General features: G+C 39.3%; 1 protein-coding gene across 7 annotated transcripts in view; it reads left to right on the top strand.

Moving 5' to 3' along the window:
* Window positions 1–17,438, top strand: part of atp8a1 (ATPase phospholipid transporting 8A1) — a gene marked incomplete at its 5' end in the record, with an annotated part of 101,898 nt that overhangs the window by 56,056 nt on the left and 28,404 nt on the right. For all 7 annotated transcript variants that reach the window (XM_038698923.1, XM_038698925.1, XM_038698920.1 and 4 more), the window contains 4 exon segments: window positions 5,416–5,588; window positions 7,353–7,536; window positions 9,601–9,711; window positions 15,704–15,778. In XM_038698923.1, coding sequence (XP_038554851.1) covers window positions 5,416–5,588; window positions 7,353–7,536; window positions 9,601–9,711; window positions 15,704–15,778 — 543 coding nt within the window.

Below are 17,438 nucleotides of genomic sequence, written 5' to 3'. Positions count from 1 at the left end.
TTTGCTTTGTTTAAAAATGGTTATCAAAGGGAAGACAAAGTTTTAGGCATCCCCTGTATTAAATCTTACTTGAACTGAAATTCCCAATGTGAAACTTGGTCTCCAAGGTAGTGTTAGATCATTTTGAATAGCTTTGTCTTCCAGTCAGAGTGTTTCATCATTTGGAGAATTCTGAGCATTAATATATTAATCTTTATAAAGTACAGTCACAGATAGATAGGGCTTATTATTTAAATGTTTCTCTATAAAAGGTTATTTGTCTGTATTTTGATTCACTTTCAATTTGAATTGGAAAAACATCATTTGTAGGCCAAACACTGTAGTTCGACAGTTTGTGTAGGGGTGTTCTTGCAGTGAGATGTAGGTCAGAATAGTAACGGTAGACAGATGATGACATTACAGATACAAATGTCCAGATTCCACATCATGAGTGTCACGTCCTGTTGGCTATATCACTCAAGGGCTGTATCAACAATGGAGCTCAGTCTTTATGAGCAGCTCTTGTGGATTTCTGAATGGATGCCACATACACATTCCAAAACCAAACACTAGCTAGTCACATAGGCTAAACTGGTCATTAAAGCCATAACAAAGAAGCTTTAGGAGGAGACATTTAGCATTAGTGCTAGAATTCCTCAGTGGAAATTAGGGGGGAAATGCGGGCCCTACTTGAGGAAATGGTAAACTTTCCTTATCACACTATGTGATGAATAGATTGTGCCCCAAGCAAAGTGAATTCTTTCTCATACAAATGGTGTACTGGCTTATACAAATCTCTCTCTCACTCACACACACACACACACACAAACACACACGCGCACAAACTGACATGTCATCTGAAATCAATCTGAGGCCCCATCCACACTACTCCATTTTAGTTTAAAAACAGAGAATTAAAACGAATATGATGTTCGTCCACACCAGCGTTTTAGCTGCATTTTAGAGTTGATCTCCGTCTACATTAAAAGTACTGAAAACGCACGTACACTGGGCATGCGTGTAAGCATGAAGCAGATGACCAATTCCGTAGTTACAGAAGATTTGGCGAAAGAAAAAAGTAGAGCCCGACCGATATGGGATTTTTAAGTCCGATACCGATTTTGATATTTGAGGATTTTAAAATCCGCTAGCTGATATAGCGGCCGATATTCTTTTCCACCCTTATTTTAAGAAACACATAACATAAACAAAGATTACCCCTAATATTTGTTATGTTGAGACTTCACCAAGATACATGACATAATGCAGTTTAAAAAGAAACATTGTTTTTGTTAGAAATAGTACTTTGAACAAAAGTACAACAAAATATATTAAAAGTTTTGATAAATAAGAGTCAATTGTATAAAACTACAGAAAACATTTAAAAAATATTTGATTTATTCTAAATTACAGAGTAGTACTATTAATGAACATTAATGTAAATAGTGTATGTATTGTGGGGGCCAGCGAAACAGAACCTATAAAAAATACCAATATAGTGCTTCTTTTAAAAATAATAAAACCATATATCATCTCTCATGTCATTGCTATCATAACAATGATAAACAGGGCTCTCCTACATAGGCAAATAATTATATTTATATATATATTTTGTCATGCAGTAGTTATTACCTTACATATAATCTGCCATGATGACTTGACTTTCTACATCTAGTTTATCACCTGCACTCTGTTAATTATATCCAATGCTACATAAAATATTTAAAAAAATTAATTAACACACTTGTTGCTCTATGATACAGTGACGCAGAATTAATCTAATACTACATGACTGTCTACAACGAGGACCCGCAACTGTGTGTTAGATAGTTGTTCAGCTCAGGTTTACTCACAAGTCCCCTCTGGTTTAATCATTTGTGACACGCCGACTGTAACTAGAGACACTACAGTTTAATCGCTCATTAATGTTAGCCTCCTCCACTGTGAAACACGGCATTAGCTTTATGGCTAATTTAGCAACAGGCAGCATTATCTGCTGGTGGCGATGTTAGAAAATATTTAGAAGTAATAAATTAGAGAGAAATGAGAGGACCAGTTGCTAAAACTGCCAAACTGTTTCAGAAATAAATCTACATTCAGTCAGTCAGCAGCGTAGCTTCCTACACTAGGTTACCTTAAAGGAGACCTATTATGCTTTTCCACATTTTATGACTTATCTACAATGTTATAATGTTGGATGTTCATGTTAAACATGGCCAAAGTTTAAAAAAATGAGGTTCAAACATTTACAAGAAATCACTGTGAGCAAAAACCTCAGGTTTCTTCCTGTTTTGAACTGCTTTTTCTACCTACGGCTCCATTCTATGTAACACCGACCCAGACGGTGCCGCCTTCCATATATGGTCATGTGCTCCCACACTAATGGCACAGCAATGCTCAGTCTGCCTGTTCCGCCCAGCAACAACAACAGCCTGGTACCATGCTTCAGGTCTTGGCCAATCAGAAGACAGTGGGCTTTGAGAGGCGGGCCTTAAAAAGACAGGAGCATCTACAGCTTGTTCAGACAGAGGCTGAAATGAAGGCCTACATGAAGAATCAGTATAAGAAAAAACTTTTTTCTTTTACTTTGAAACATACAAATCTGCCATACAGGAGTCACAGAACTACAATATAAGACGGGAAAAGCAGTATAATAGGTCTCCTTTAACATTAAACACACTGCTGAGCCTGGAGGGGGAAGTGAAAAACGGGGGGTTAGCAAGTCTCGTCTCCGAAGAGGAAAACTGATGAGGGCTATTTTTATTATTATTTAAGTCATGTAATTGACGTGAGAAAAGACCAACTCAGCGGGAACACTGAGAACTACTCACCGTAGCTCCTGGTAGCTCAAATATCCAAATTCTGCCTGCCTGCCGAGAATTGCATGCACCTTGCGGCTGGTAACGCTCATTTATGCTGAGAAAAGAGATGGATGCAAATCTCGCCAGGTAGCCTATATCTGTTCTGCCGAATTATGCATCTACCTCTTAAGGTCCTTTTCAGACACTTTGCTTAGCTCACAGATCAAACGTGGTAATCACAACATCTTTTAGCTGAATCTTAATGAATGCGACTTCTACTGAGTGTAATAAAATATTAACGACTCTAAATGTTTTTTTGACTTTGAATCATTTATCAACATTGATGAATCCCACAAAGGATATTATAGCGTTTAAAAGCAGTATTTGGATGTGTATGCAATTCTCGGCAGGCAAGCAAAGCTCTGCATAACACCTATAGACTGCAGTCAGCTGATGTTTTGTTCTGTGGTGCTGCAGTATTTTGAACAGAGGAGCTGCAGCGCACCCTCTGGTGGGCAAACTATGCTACACTCATGACATGATGGAAGGATCCGACTCTGTTTCTCTTTTTTAATAGTCATATATCGACTGTTGCAGATATATCTGCAAGTAGCCTATATCGGCCGATAATATCTGCAAAAAAATATTGCATGGACCAATAACGAGCTCGGACTGTTACAGAATGTAACACGGGAGTGTGGCAGCGGAGGACTGGGAGTTGTTGCAATGTAAATGGCAACAGTATGTGTTGGCAGATACATGTTGTTTGTATGGTACAGAATATTTTAATAAAAATACTAAGTCAAAAACTCAGTAGCACTGTGTGTCCGTATGGCATGACTTATAAGACCCAATCAGAGAGCCAAATGTGAGCGTCTGCGTCATCGTTTCTAAAGTCCTCCGTTTTTGCCCGTCCCCACTAAAATGCCATCAGAAGTTTCAAAATGCAAAACTGGAGGGTTTTCAAACTTCTCCGTTTTAGGTCTTCGTTTTCACCATTTTAGTCTGGACGGGAGATGCAAACGTAGCAAGAGGCCTCCGTTTTAAATTGAAAACGCAGTAGTCTGGATGGGGCCTGAAATGAAGGATATAGATCACCAACCACTGTCATGTGTTTTTTTTCTCTCATGCATGCACACACACACACACGCGCACGCACGCACGCACACACACACACACACACACACACACACACACACACACGCACGCACGCACACACACAGATACATTGATACATACATATATTCATATACATACAAGCCTGCCCACTGCTCACCATCCCGTGCTGTTTTACAGACCCCATCAGGGATGGTTAAGTCCTCGCAGCTGCTTTCTGCTTGTATCCTCTTGCTCAGTCTCTCTCCTCTGTTAATCCATCATCTCTTTCTGTGCTTGTCTCTCACTCTCCTTCTCTCACTTTGTGAAACATAAAGCCCCTTTCTCTAAATATTTCCTTTAAGCTGGGGTTTCAGAATTTTGTTATGCCAAGAGAACTTTGCCTGATCCCCTGGTACAGTCTGACTGCTTTGACATATCTGACCTCTACACCAGATCGGACCCCTCCACTCCCCCCCCTCAGTACTGTGAATGGCCACCATTTTTTAATGATTACAGCTGTTTGAGCATCTGCTTGACACATTAGGTTTGATGCTTTGCATTAGACCATTGCTTTGTGTCTGCCCCATTTAAGTCTGTCTTTCTCTTTTTAAAAAACGTTTGCACCTGTAGAATACTACCACAATATTATTTTATTGCAAGAAGTGCTTCTGTTATATATTTTGTACATTGGAAGTAAGCTAAGTGTATTTATTTTAATATTTTTACTTTTTTGATGAAAATAAACATGTAATACCCTTCCATCAAAAAATGTTTTTACACAGAAATTGTTTTTATTTCTTAATGGCTTCACCATCTGTGGGGAAGATGATTGAATGATGAATACAATGATGATCTCACCACTGCATCCATCCAGTCCACATGCCCCTATACCAGGACAGTTAATCCTCTTGTCAGTCTCATATTTATGGCTCTTCATCATCACTCATCAACATAGCTGTATATACTGTATAAGCAAAAACGATCCATTCTCCGAACTCGTCTATGTTATCACCTCATAGCCGAGGTCTGTCTGCGTGTAATAAGCATGGGAAACACAATAAATATCAAGAGCAGCTGCTCTGCAGCAGTTTGGTATTATCAAGAAGAGTGGACAGATATGTCTCATCTATTAACACTAAGGTAAATTGGAGACAAGGTGAATAGTAAAGAGGCTAAAATCTCTGCATAGAGATTAATTAACCTTATTATTGTGAATGTGAGGGAAAATATTTTCTTGATATGAATGCCTTTGGTGTTGTACATCAAATTGTAGGGATTGAGTTAATGTACAAAATATGTTTAATTGTTTGACTTTTAAAATGTATTATATAAACAGAAAGGAAGACATTTTTCCCACTGTGGTAGATGAAATGTAATTGTCCATGTACCTCAGCCCTTACAGTAACAGTCCTCAAGTGAAAATGAAAAAAAAGTAAGTTATAACTAACAGTGCATATCTCCTCTAGCAACTAAAACTCTATGAAACTTGAAATCATAATGACTAATTACGCTAATTAAATAATTTTCCATCACACAGAGAACAAGGGAAACACTCAGCCACCATTGTGGAATGCTGGGAGATGCCCTCTACAAGGAGAACGACTTTGCTCTCATTATTGACGGGAAGACTCTCAAATACGCTCTCACATTCGGAGTGCGACAGTACTTCCTGGACCTCGCCCTGTCCTGTAAAGCTGTCATATGCTGCAGGTAAGATTTACTCCTGAAACAATAAAATAAACCTCAGACAATAAATTTGTACTTATTGCAGAGACTTTACTATGCTGAGTCTGTTTCTGCACTTGAAAAACACTACACAAAATAAGTAGATGTTGAAACATTCAAGTCTCTAACGATTGATCGATTAATCGTTTTGTCTGTAAAATGTCATCAAATGGTAAAAACTGCTTAACATAAAATCCCAGAGTCCAGGCTGGTGTCATAAAATTGCTTGCTTTGCCAGGCCAATAGCCCACAAACCTAAAGATGTTCATTTTTCAATGATGTAAAACAGAGAAAAGCAGCAAATCCTCACAAATGAGAAACTGAAATGTGAGGCATTTTTGTTTAGAAATGCCTCCATGATTGAACTACAAAGTATTATGTCTTTGCTACAAAGGTCATTGGGTGTTTTTTATGGCAGCACTTTAAAAAGTGTGATAGTTATGAATAACTTTCAACATTATGCAGGTACACTGTTGACCTGCCACATAAATAATAGGAGGTACTTAAGTACTCAAGCAACCATGACGGGGTCTGGAACCAGAAGTCAGCACCATGTTTTCAGAACAACAGCAACCCTTATGACTTAGAGCATTAACGTTAAAGTTTTATGCCCCCCCCCCCCCAACTCTGCCTGGATTGTGCACACTCTGTGCACTAAGAGACACCATGAATGAGGCCTCTTAAACCATGGAGAACATACACATTAACAGTTTAACAGCTTAAGACAGACATGCAGTTTATTACAACATCTCTGGAGACCTGTGGATTTAGATGTCACACACTGGTAAATGGGGGTCACTTGTATATAGTCAAGGGGTTTTGATTGATTGTAGTATAAATACACCTTTATCTGGCAGGTCCAGATTTTGGTGAGTCAAGTTTTGTGGCAAAAGACAATGGAAACTCCGTCTGCCAAACGGTGACTGAGAAGCACAAGTCAAGGTGATGGGTACAAAAAATTTTCCAAGTCACTGAACATCCCTCGGAGGACAGTTAAATAAGTTATTAAGTAATGGAAAGAGTATGGCAAAGGTGTCAATCTGCCGCAAGCAGGCTGTTCTCATAAACTAAGTGACTTGTGATGGAAAGAGAGACCTATCACAACTCTGAAGGAGTTACAAGCTCCAGAGGCTGAGATTGGAGACAACAATAGCCACCTTAAATCTACTTTGATTCAATGCTGCAAGACAAAACATGAAAACTTTGGGATAAATACTTTCTATAGGCACTGTAGGCAGCCATGTTCCTTCTCATATAAACATGGCATCACCAGCTGCCTCTCTATAAGCCAGATCTCACCTTCACCCATTCACCTCCAACCAACAGGAGTTACTAATGCTGCAACAAGAGACATGATCCCTCACTGGCTTCCCACCGTCAAACAGTTGCGTATTATGTGACACCGAGTCAAATGAGAGCACTGCTTCTGGGGATTAAGGAAGAGCTTTGGTGCTGATCTCAAGACTTTTCTGAGAATGAATATTATTTTGGGAACACCCCAATTATACTGCCCAATACTGGGAAAGTAGGAAAAAGAATTTCCTGGACAATACATTTTTGAATGATATGTGATATCTATATATTCACATCTTGTCTTCACTGTAATGTATGTCTTGCCTTGTCCTTTTCACTGCATACTGTACTGTTGCATTACCAATTTCAACAAGTCTGATATTACTACATTAATTGCACTTGTTGTGTAACATAAATCAATTCATCAAATACCCATTGTGTAATATCTCCTTTTAGAGTATCTCCTCTTCAGAAGTCAGAGGTGGTGGAGATGGTAAAGAAACAGGTGAAGGTGATCACGCTGGCCATTGGTGATGGTGCTAACGACGTGGGAATGATCCAGACAGCTCATGTTGGTGTGGGAATCTCGGGCAATGAGGGCCTGCAGGCAGCAAACTCCTCTGACTACTCTATTGCCCAGGTGAGCACGATGGCAAGGGCTTATACCAAGTGAGAATAACACTGATTTTTGTATGTTGTTTCCTCATTAGTAGATGGAGATGGAAGACTATACATTTCTAAAGTAGGAACTTTACCACTTATTATTTAAACAAGTTACCTGATGTCATCTTATTTGTAGTCAAAGAGGGTCAGAGAAAATTCCCAACCAATGCACTTAAGCATCTAATCAAATAGTGAGACTTAACTGCTACTAATATTCAGACAGTGATTAGAGATTAACAGAAAACAATCTTTAAGAATAAAAATATTCACACACTGACACCTTAGCTAAAGTATGTACATACAATAAAAACCATAAGACTAGATCACCAGATGTTACACTTTGCACTTAGATTGTGATTTTAACTTGATTAAAATTTGATTTAAAAGTTTGATTTGAATCTGCAGGTGCATGTCCTCAGTTTGACATCAATACGCTGATATCCATGCCCATTTCTATCTTCTGAAGGTCAAATTCCACAAATTATCAGTCCTGTCATTGTCTTCTCAAGTGTAATATGTGTTAGTGATAGCTTGGCACATTGTTCTGAGTAACAATAGGTCATATGTCAGCCTGGGCATTAGCTTATACAGTGAAGTAGTAACACCTGTAAAACAGGCATCTGGTGACACCCAGCTCACACCATAACTATACAGAAAAAGATCCCGGCAAAATGCTACTTAAAAACATCCATACAGTAACCAGTTTGTCTGAAACTCTGCATCGATATATGATACCCATAAGAAACAAAAGCCTTGCAGTTCCTGTATCATGCCTCTGTTTCTACACAGCACGCCGCTCAGTACATCATGTTTCTATTACAGCCACAGGGCTTGAGAGTATGGGAAACAAATAGTTGACTAAAACACAGTGCACTCTCTGTGCTTCAGTACGCAATTACCGTTCAAGAGACTTGGGTTTGTCTTAAGTGCCCCCTTCAATCGGCATGACATGTAAAAGTATATGTCTTTCAAATACAGGTGGCCTCTTATAATCCATTTAGTTTGTGTCCACTCATCAAATTAAATTACACTTTCAGACTTCCAGTGGTGTTTCCCGTAGATTGGCGTAACGGTACATTAACTGTAATTTGCAGACTGCAAACTGAAATCAATCCTTGGAGGTTGTGTAACTTGTTTTTCTATTCCTATACATGATTTATAATAATGTTGTAAGTATCAGATGAGCATCCTGATGCTCTAGATTTTTAGGGAGCTGGTTTCTGTGATTTAATACTTGATAGCCCAGAGTTACCTGTTAAAGAAAGTGGAGAGTGAAGAGGCTTTGGGCATAGGCAACTCTGCTCTCCGTCTGTCATCAGCTCAGGTCTGTGTTAACTAATGTTTGATCAGACCATTCGGGGCGCCTGCTGTCATTTCACCAAAGAATACTGTGGTGATGGTGAAAGACAAGAAAGCCTTCAAATAAACAAATTTCTGTTTCCCCCAAAATAAGTTGAATTCTCCTCCTCCTACCTCCCACTCTAGTTTCTGAGACATTTCAAGAAATTTTCCTAGTGTCAGAAGGCAAGCGGATGCAGATATAGATTGTGTGCTTTGTTTAAGTAATTTACTGGCATCTAAGAGGATAAACTTGCTTCAAAGTTCTGCTGTCTTATTATTATTATTATTATTATTATTATTATCAGTTAGAAATCACACTGAAATTATAAGTTCACAACAGGCCCTAAATGGTGGTATAATTATAAAGCCATTTAACTATTATGCTGAGCCCTTGGAGACCAATACCTCTGTATGAACTCCTCCATTTTTAACAACTCAAAGCTTGGTCTTACAATCTTTTACTTGAAATTTCTGGAATGTGTTGGCGAGAGCTTTGGCCTCAGTGCCTCATCAGTCCTCTCTGCTGGGGGAAGACAAAATGCTGCTGCTTTCTTTAATCTTGAAGTTCCTGTAACTGCTTTAGTGTTCCAGCACTGATCTCTGATCATGAGGAACCATTAGACAGTGTACTGTACACAGACTTTTGCTAATCATTCATCTTCTTTTCTCGTTTTCCTCCATTTACTTCCCTCCCATACAGTTCAAATACTTGAAGAATCTGCTGCTCGTCCATGGAGCCTGGAATTACAACCGTGTAGCCAAGTGTATCCTGTACTGCTTCTACAAGAATATTGTCCTCTACATCATTGAAGTAAGTCTCACACAGTAGCCCTTAAGACTGGGAGTCATGCAATGAGCCAGATCTGAATGCAAAGCATTGAGGTTTGTCCACATGACATTATTAGGTAAAGGCAGAAATTCCTTGTTAGAGTTTCCATGTTTGTATTTCTGTTGACTGGCCCTTCACATTACCTGCCAGTTTGTGAGGCTCCAGGGTTTGAGTTTTGACGTACCTAGACAGAATATACACAAACAAATAGGCACACTCACACACACACACACACACACACACACACACACACACACACACACACACACACACACACACACACACTCAGTAATGACGGGGAAATTAATTAACTGGAAGTCTACATTTCAGCAGTTATTGGATCCTTGGAATATATTAATCCACACAGCTAATCTGAATAATCATCAAGTACAGCCATCTCACTAGCAATGCTACGCATTTCTTTTTACCATATTACACTGTGTTAACAGCAGATAAAGAGATATGTAGATAACATTGGACATGCTAAAAAAATAAAAGGCAGAACCCTTATTTACAAGTAGGTAACAATAAATTAATATTGTGGTAATTATCACAGCATCTTCTCAGTATCATTATTTGATAATATTTAAGTATTCAGAATAACAAAAAAAGGTTATCTTCTCTTTCTACTTAGTTGTATTGTTTTATAGTAATGCTCTCAATCGTTTGAGATCTCATGAACTGACAGATGATTTGACAATATTTAACTTTTATTTAGACATGAAAACTGGGAACCATGATGTCTCCATAAGGGAATGTTGCCCCGTGATTATGAAAGTTTTACTGTACTGATAATCCAGGAACATTTGCTTTGGATGATAAATCATGAGCAGGTAATGAATGCTTTTCATAGCCACTCAGCTCCACTCTCCTTGCACTTCAATGGATAATGGTTAGGAAGGTTCACACATGTTTTACACATCGTTCTGTTGGTGTGCGGTAAGTTTGATGGCATTTGAAAGATACCAGACCCAGTACTGATTGCAGGTTCAGAGCTATAACCAAAAATGACCAGACGGGTTAAGTGCTTCCTATCAGCAGCAATTTTATCATCAGGAGTGTTCAGATGTTTTGATCTACTGGCCATGCACTTGTCTGATGGAAGTAGCAACTTTGGCTTTGCATTTTTCATAAAGTCTAAATTAGAAGTCACTACTGATCATACTTTGTCCCACAATTAATATCAGGAGGATTTAATGGAAATACACTGTTGTACTGTATTTAATGTAATTACCAACCATTATACCATTATTATAAACAACTTTGTTTGTTTATTAGGTACGAACTTTAGCACCCGCAATGTGGAAAACTGTCTTTGGCTTTACCAAACAGAATAAATGAAAAATAAAAACAAGACAAGTAAGGACATACACCAAGAGATCAGAACATAAGAAAGCAGAACAAAAGAAGAAGAAATTACTCTGGCATTTAAAAAAATAGTCCCCCCACTCTTTACACTTATGATGTCTGAGGGGGACCCAATAGCCATAGAGAGCAAGTGATTTACACACTTCTTCTGCCTTTGCGCTGTGATAGGGGGACAATGTGGAGAGTGCTCCCTGTCCATGCTATGCGGTGACAAAAAAAGAATCAGCCACATGTTTTTTTAATATCATCGCCATATAACCTGCCATGGAAATATAAGGACTTTAAAATTCTCTTTTGTTCATCCTCTTTCTGTAACACTTGACCTCTGATCCCCCTTTCCATCATCATTCTAGTTTATATACCATGGAGAATCAGAAGACTACCTTTTACATTCCAGCATGTCTGCTTCTGGCTCAATGTGACCTGAAGTGAAAGAGGGCAGACGCTCTCTTTCCAGGCTATAACTGTACTTGTAGGTTTTGCAACTCTTTGATCGTGTTAGCCTTTTCCAGATAAGGTGAAATAATGCAGATCCAAAATAAAATTCAATTTGCAGCAAATTGAATTTTCTGTAGCACATTACATATGAATACATATGACATTTCACCTGTGCCTGAATGTTGAATTTCTTTCATTTCTTTGTCCCTGTTTTAGCCATGCATGAACTTTTCAGTGTTTCACTAACTCAGAATTTACTGTTTAAGTCCAAAAGAGGTGGCAAAACTTCTGTCTATATTATGTAACTTTAAGACCATGCAAACAGCTGTATTTTATTAAATTTGTTTCCTCTCTGCCCCTCATTTGAATCCTGAATGGACTTTTATGCCACGATCACATCAAAACCGAGTCAAATTTCCTCTAAAGGTCCTCTATGAAATATACCAAGTCCCTTTTAAAAGTGTTTTTTCCCCCCTACAACTGGAACATAACATCTATAGTTCTGTCTGCAGGGCGAGCTTCTTTCTACCACACCTTTTGTTGCTCTTTGAAAACATAACTCTCCCTCTCCCCGTGTTCCTTCAGGGGATTCAAGTAGATAATAGGACATTTCTTCACTGGGAGCTTCAATATTTCAAGTGTCCCTGTTTTGTAAGACCCTGACACACCAGCAAGCCCAGGGGATGGGTAAAAGCTGCATTTGTTGCACTAATAGGTTTACTTTTGTGCTTGCATGTTTTTCTCGTCGACTCCCAGGCTACCTTACAAGGAGAGAATCGAAGATGTTGACGGGAATTTTAACTTTTTTGTTCACCGCACCATTGTCTGGTACAGTGTGTGTTACAATTTGAATACCAGGACTGGGAGACTCTGTGTTTAAGCCTCTTTTCGTCTCCTTCTCTTTCCACTGGGTCTTTGGTTCCTTTTAAGAGACATAGAGTAGGAGGGTGAAGGATTCTGCAGCTATTGTGGAAAAAGTGAATGTGAGTGCAACTTAGTCTGAGGCTCTTTGAACAGTTGTGCGATCATTGTGACTCACTGAGGGTTAATTGTGAGTCAGAAAGTAAGGCTGCCACTCCAGTGGATGATTGACTGACAGCTGGAACTGCTTCACAGTGTTTCCTTTGGCATTCTCCATGCTGTTGATTATGGTTGGCATTCCTTTTCCTAATCAGTTAAAGAACAGTTAAAGCCGTATCAGGCTTGAAACATGAGCACGTCTATATAATTGAAGAAGGCGGTTATAATTACTCAAATGTTTTTTAAACAATGTGGCCCATTGCTTATCAAACTTTAAGCAGAATTCATAGCTCTTACTTTGTTACAAATTACACTATTAACTAAAACAGGAGTGAAAAGGATTGAATTCAGCCACATTCAAACTAAGAGGCCTTTCCAAAGGAATCCATAGCAACTTAGTTCAAATGGCTGTTCCAGCTGGCCACTCATGTTTGATTGACACATTGCCAGGGTGCTACAGAGGGGGCTGATGGACAAGTGGCATTTATGAGGCAATTACATGAAAGCTCATTCAGTGCGGCTCAGTGTAGTTAGAGACGGCTCAGAGTTGCAGAGCAAAGCTTGCACGCTGAATGAAACCGCAGAGGCCGTGCCTGGCATTGTAAGACAGCTTATGTTTGTAGCCCCCCATATTTCTAGCATATTTATCAGCTCCCTCTTTATGTCCCTCGTTATTCTTTGCTTGCTTTGTGTATGAATTCCATTAGCAATTCTGCAATACTAAGCTTAAGAGTATCAGGAATTGCATTGTTGGGGACAAATGTCATGTTCCCCCCACCCCTCCAACCCATAGCCATTTCTAGGCAAATTTGCAGCCTTGGAATCAGTGATTTTTGATTCGCTGATGAATATGCATAAAGTCTTCTTATCGGCTAGCCGCTGCCCAATCCCCCTTTTCTCAACTCCCGCTTCCCTCCATTACTGTTTTTCATGATGTGCAGTCGGGGAGAGAGGCCAGCCACACCCCTCCGCTGAGTGGCACTCAATGAGGAGAAGAAAAGGGGAAGAAAAATCCTGCCCGGTACTTCCCCTAATGAGCAAATCAATGCATCTGTCCCTCAAGAGACGAGAGAAGGAGAAAAAGAGAGAAACTATTGGGACCCCAAGGACCAGGCCAAAACACTCACATAGAAGCAGTTACCACATGCTATGAATAGGATCCTTTTTTAACTTAGCACAACAATATATCAGCCCAGAGCCTCTCATTGGGCAGAGCTGTAATTAATTCAGCAGTTTGACCTAACCGCTAGCCTCTCGTTACCGTTGCTTGAGTCACATTAATGGTTGAAACTGCCTCATGGCTTGGGCTTCCTCTACACATAACCCATAGCAACGGCATCTGAATGTAATTTCAGCAAGCCAAGACCCAAAACACCTAAAACTATTCTTGCACTGCCAGCAGATGTGCTGTACACCTTCTGATTCTCACGGTTACAGAGCCTCGTGGTTCCAGGTTTGGTTGAACATCCCACGTGAATTTGAAAACAGGCCCCCTCATATAAAAGAAACTACATCATGGTAGAGTGCACCGGATGGAGTGGAGGGTGGGATCTGTGATGGGTGGGTGTGGCAGAAAGGGGAGATGAGGGGCAGGGTCTGAGGGCACACACATAAACACAAGCTTTATCTATAGGCACCCACCAAGGGAATGAAAGGGGGTCTGAGGGTGGTGGTGGGGTAACAGACATTTGTTTTCATGCATACTCTTATACGATTAAATTGGAATGGCCAGTAGCAGATTGGTATTGGTCATGTAGAGAGTGGCAGCGGCGGGTGGGGCCCTCATATAGGCTTTGTTCCAATCTGAGAATTTGTAGCAGTTCATGCCTTCATAATGGAGTTAAATGAAGCGGGGAAATGCTTGGTTGGCAATAGCCAAAACACAGCACCCCTGATGTTTCCTTGACAGATTTGGGGCGAGGAAAGCCGGTTCTGGACAACTAAGTGTTAAATTAGAACTCTGTGAGGAACAATTTCTGATTCATTGTCAGTAAACAAGCAGTTTTCATGTTGTATATGCAGTTTTTCTTTAAGTAATTTACTCATGCCTTTTTTCCTACCACATACTAAATTTTAACTGCTCTCCTTGTATGTCAATATTGTTAATTTAGAATATCTGTGCTCTGCCCTGACCTTAAAGGCATTGTTTTGTTCAGATAAGTATTACTAATCAAGATATGGTGATAAGCATCATCTCCAGCCAGCATATGGTTTACATTACCTCTCTGTCCCTTTCCTGACACAATATATCAAAGTCTCCATCGTTCAGAGTCCCACAGCCCTGACTCTGCCCCTATAATAATAATAATCTTTATCAATAATCAATAATAATAATAATCAATAGATCTTTATCTATAACAAACCTCATCTGTCAACCACTTGTCTTCAGGTAGATCAAGGAGGGAAATAGTGGGCTTACTATATGTTTGTGTATTATTCCATGGTGAATCTGGTCTACAATTTGCATCATGGAGGTGGCATCTAGAGGTCTAGGCTTTCCTGCTCTATTGTGGCCTCTCTGCCTTTCCTGAGTTTGAAACCTGGCTAAGTTAAACTAATGACATGTTGATCACAGGTCAGTACTTCAAACAAAACCATGTTAGTTAGAATCATGTAGTTATTTTTTGTAATTGACAGGAAACATTTATTTGTCCTGCTTTATTCGATAACATTATTGCAAGTTGCCTCACCCTTGTGATCATTTTAAAGATATATTAGCAGGAGCAGTTCACTCTTTGATATTTTTCATATTATAAGAGACTCTGCAGCCTCTCTCTGAAGTCTCTGTTATATGACAATGAAGAATGTAGTGTGATGGAAAAATGGATTGTTAGTCTGTAGACACAGTGAGCCTGTCTCAAATCTGATAACGCTAACCATTCACCCTCACTATCACTAATGGAAAGCATATTTAGTGTTTTAGTAAAGCCTACAGTATCAAATTCAGTGCCTTACTAATTAATATCACAGTAATGGGAAAAGTAGACATGAGTATTTTGGACATGAAATCATCCTTGACATCTTGTGTTTTTCAATAAAAATGATAAACTCTTAAACATAAACTGTTTAATAAATAAAATCTGTGATTATATTTAACTGCTTTCTGCGTTCTTACTCTCTTTTTTTTGTGTTATTTTGTCTCACTTAGATCTGGTTCGCATTTGTCAATGGCTTCTCAGGCCAGATCCTGTTTGAACGCTGGTGCATCGGCTTGTACAATGTGGTGAGTGTTAATGAAATTTACTCTCTAAAGAGCCCCTTTTACTCCTTTACCCCGTCTCTGACACTGAACTGATTTGCCGTGGTGCCCCAAAACTGATCCCTTTATTGCGTGATTATGTCATCAACATCTTGAAAACTTTCTCCTTTATTTATGACCTGTTGTCAAGTCCATATTCCCTCTGTGCCCTAAACTATGTACTGAATACGAAAAAACAACAGCGTTGCTTGCACCAAAGAGTGTAGTTAGCAAGGGCAGCTACATTTGAATGATAAAAAGAATAGAAAGAATGGAGCAGCAACTGAGCTGGCTGCTGATGTAGAGAGTCCCACAGGGCTCTATAATGGGACCACTCCTAATGAACTCATATTTCATATCTGTCATGAATTAAGTAGAAGGAGAAAATGTGCATCTGCAAGTCTGATCTTTAATACCAAGCCCACAAGGAGTTGATGTGTAACTTTAAACTGTTTATTAAAATCAACTCAATTCAATAAACAAAAATGAATGAGAGAAGTGTGAACTGAAATTTCCCTGCATTCCTGATCAGCCTCAAATGGAAGTAATTTATGGGAGGGAAAGCCTGTCAAGTGAGAATGACATTTCCACAGCCCTGCCTCTTGCATTAATTTCATAATAAGCCACAACCTTAGAATCAGTACTGTATTGGGTGGTGGGAAGAGGGTCTTCCACTTAATCAAAAAACTGGGTGCATTCCTCCGGCTCAGTGGGAGTCTGTCGGAGGCAGTGAGCTGAATCCACCCCTCAATGGAGATCTTCCTGGGCCTGGCTGTGAATAAGAAAGAAGCCCAGTGGAGCATGTCCTGTGACCCGCTGCTCCTGCAGACTGAGGCCTGCAGACTCCCACTCCAGATGGGCCTGCAGGGAACTCACAACAACTGACCCATCGAGCCACCCCAGCCACACAATAGCATCACTCCTCTCTCAGCAGCTGCTATACAGAACAACATTACAACACCACTGAGAAATTACACTTTGGCTAAGCTTAAATACCTGCTTCTTAGTCAAGAGCATTGCAGATGTTCATTGGAGACGGGTTTTGCATATGAACAGACTTGAAGCTCAAGTCAAAATAAGAAACCCTGAAGGGTTTTAAAGTCAATGGTTTTCAGTGATATAATATATAGACATTTGTGTATAAATGTATGGAGATGGTGGCAATGATTAAGACAGGCATTTCTCTTAAGTTTAAAAGAATTAGACGTTAAAGTATTTATACTGTGCATGTACAGTAGTTTTAGAAATGTGATCAAGCTTGCAAAGTGATTTTGGCTTTCAGTTGCATTAATATCTTTCCTTTAATACTTAGAGAGTATAGTCAGATCAAAAAATAATTACAAACTACAAATTAATCCATGTGATAATGGATCGGCCATTTGAATTTATTTAAGTGTGTTAGCCACACTGTCCATTTGCTCTATAATATTGGTAATTGTAATCAGTAACAATGTTTTAAAAAATCTTAACTCAAAGGTGTACTCACTAGATTTTTCAAAGCATTCAGTTGCATCTCATGGGCTTTATCACATGACATGGGATGTGGTTGAAAGCTTAAAAAAAGCAAACATGAAACTTTTCAGTTGCATTTTGTCACACAAACTGTTCCCAAGGTCAAGAATGGATTTTCTAATGATGTAGAATA

Source organism: Micropterus salmoides, unplaced genomic scaffold (genome assembly GCF_014851395.1).
Source record: "Micropterus salmoides isolate LMB-PRFRI ecotype aquatic unplaced genomic scaffold, ASM1485139v1 Ms_hic_scaffold_5, whole genome shotgun sequence".
Taxonomy (NCBI): Eukaryota; Metazoa; Chordata; class Actinopteri; order Centrarchiformes; family Centrarchidae; genus Micropterus; species Micropterus salmoides.
Note: the sequence above shows the minus strand (reverse complement) of the source record. Positions and strands in the feature narration are given on the sequence as shown.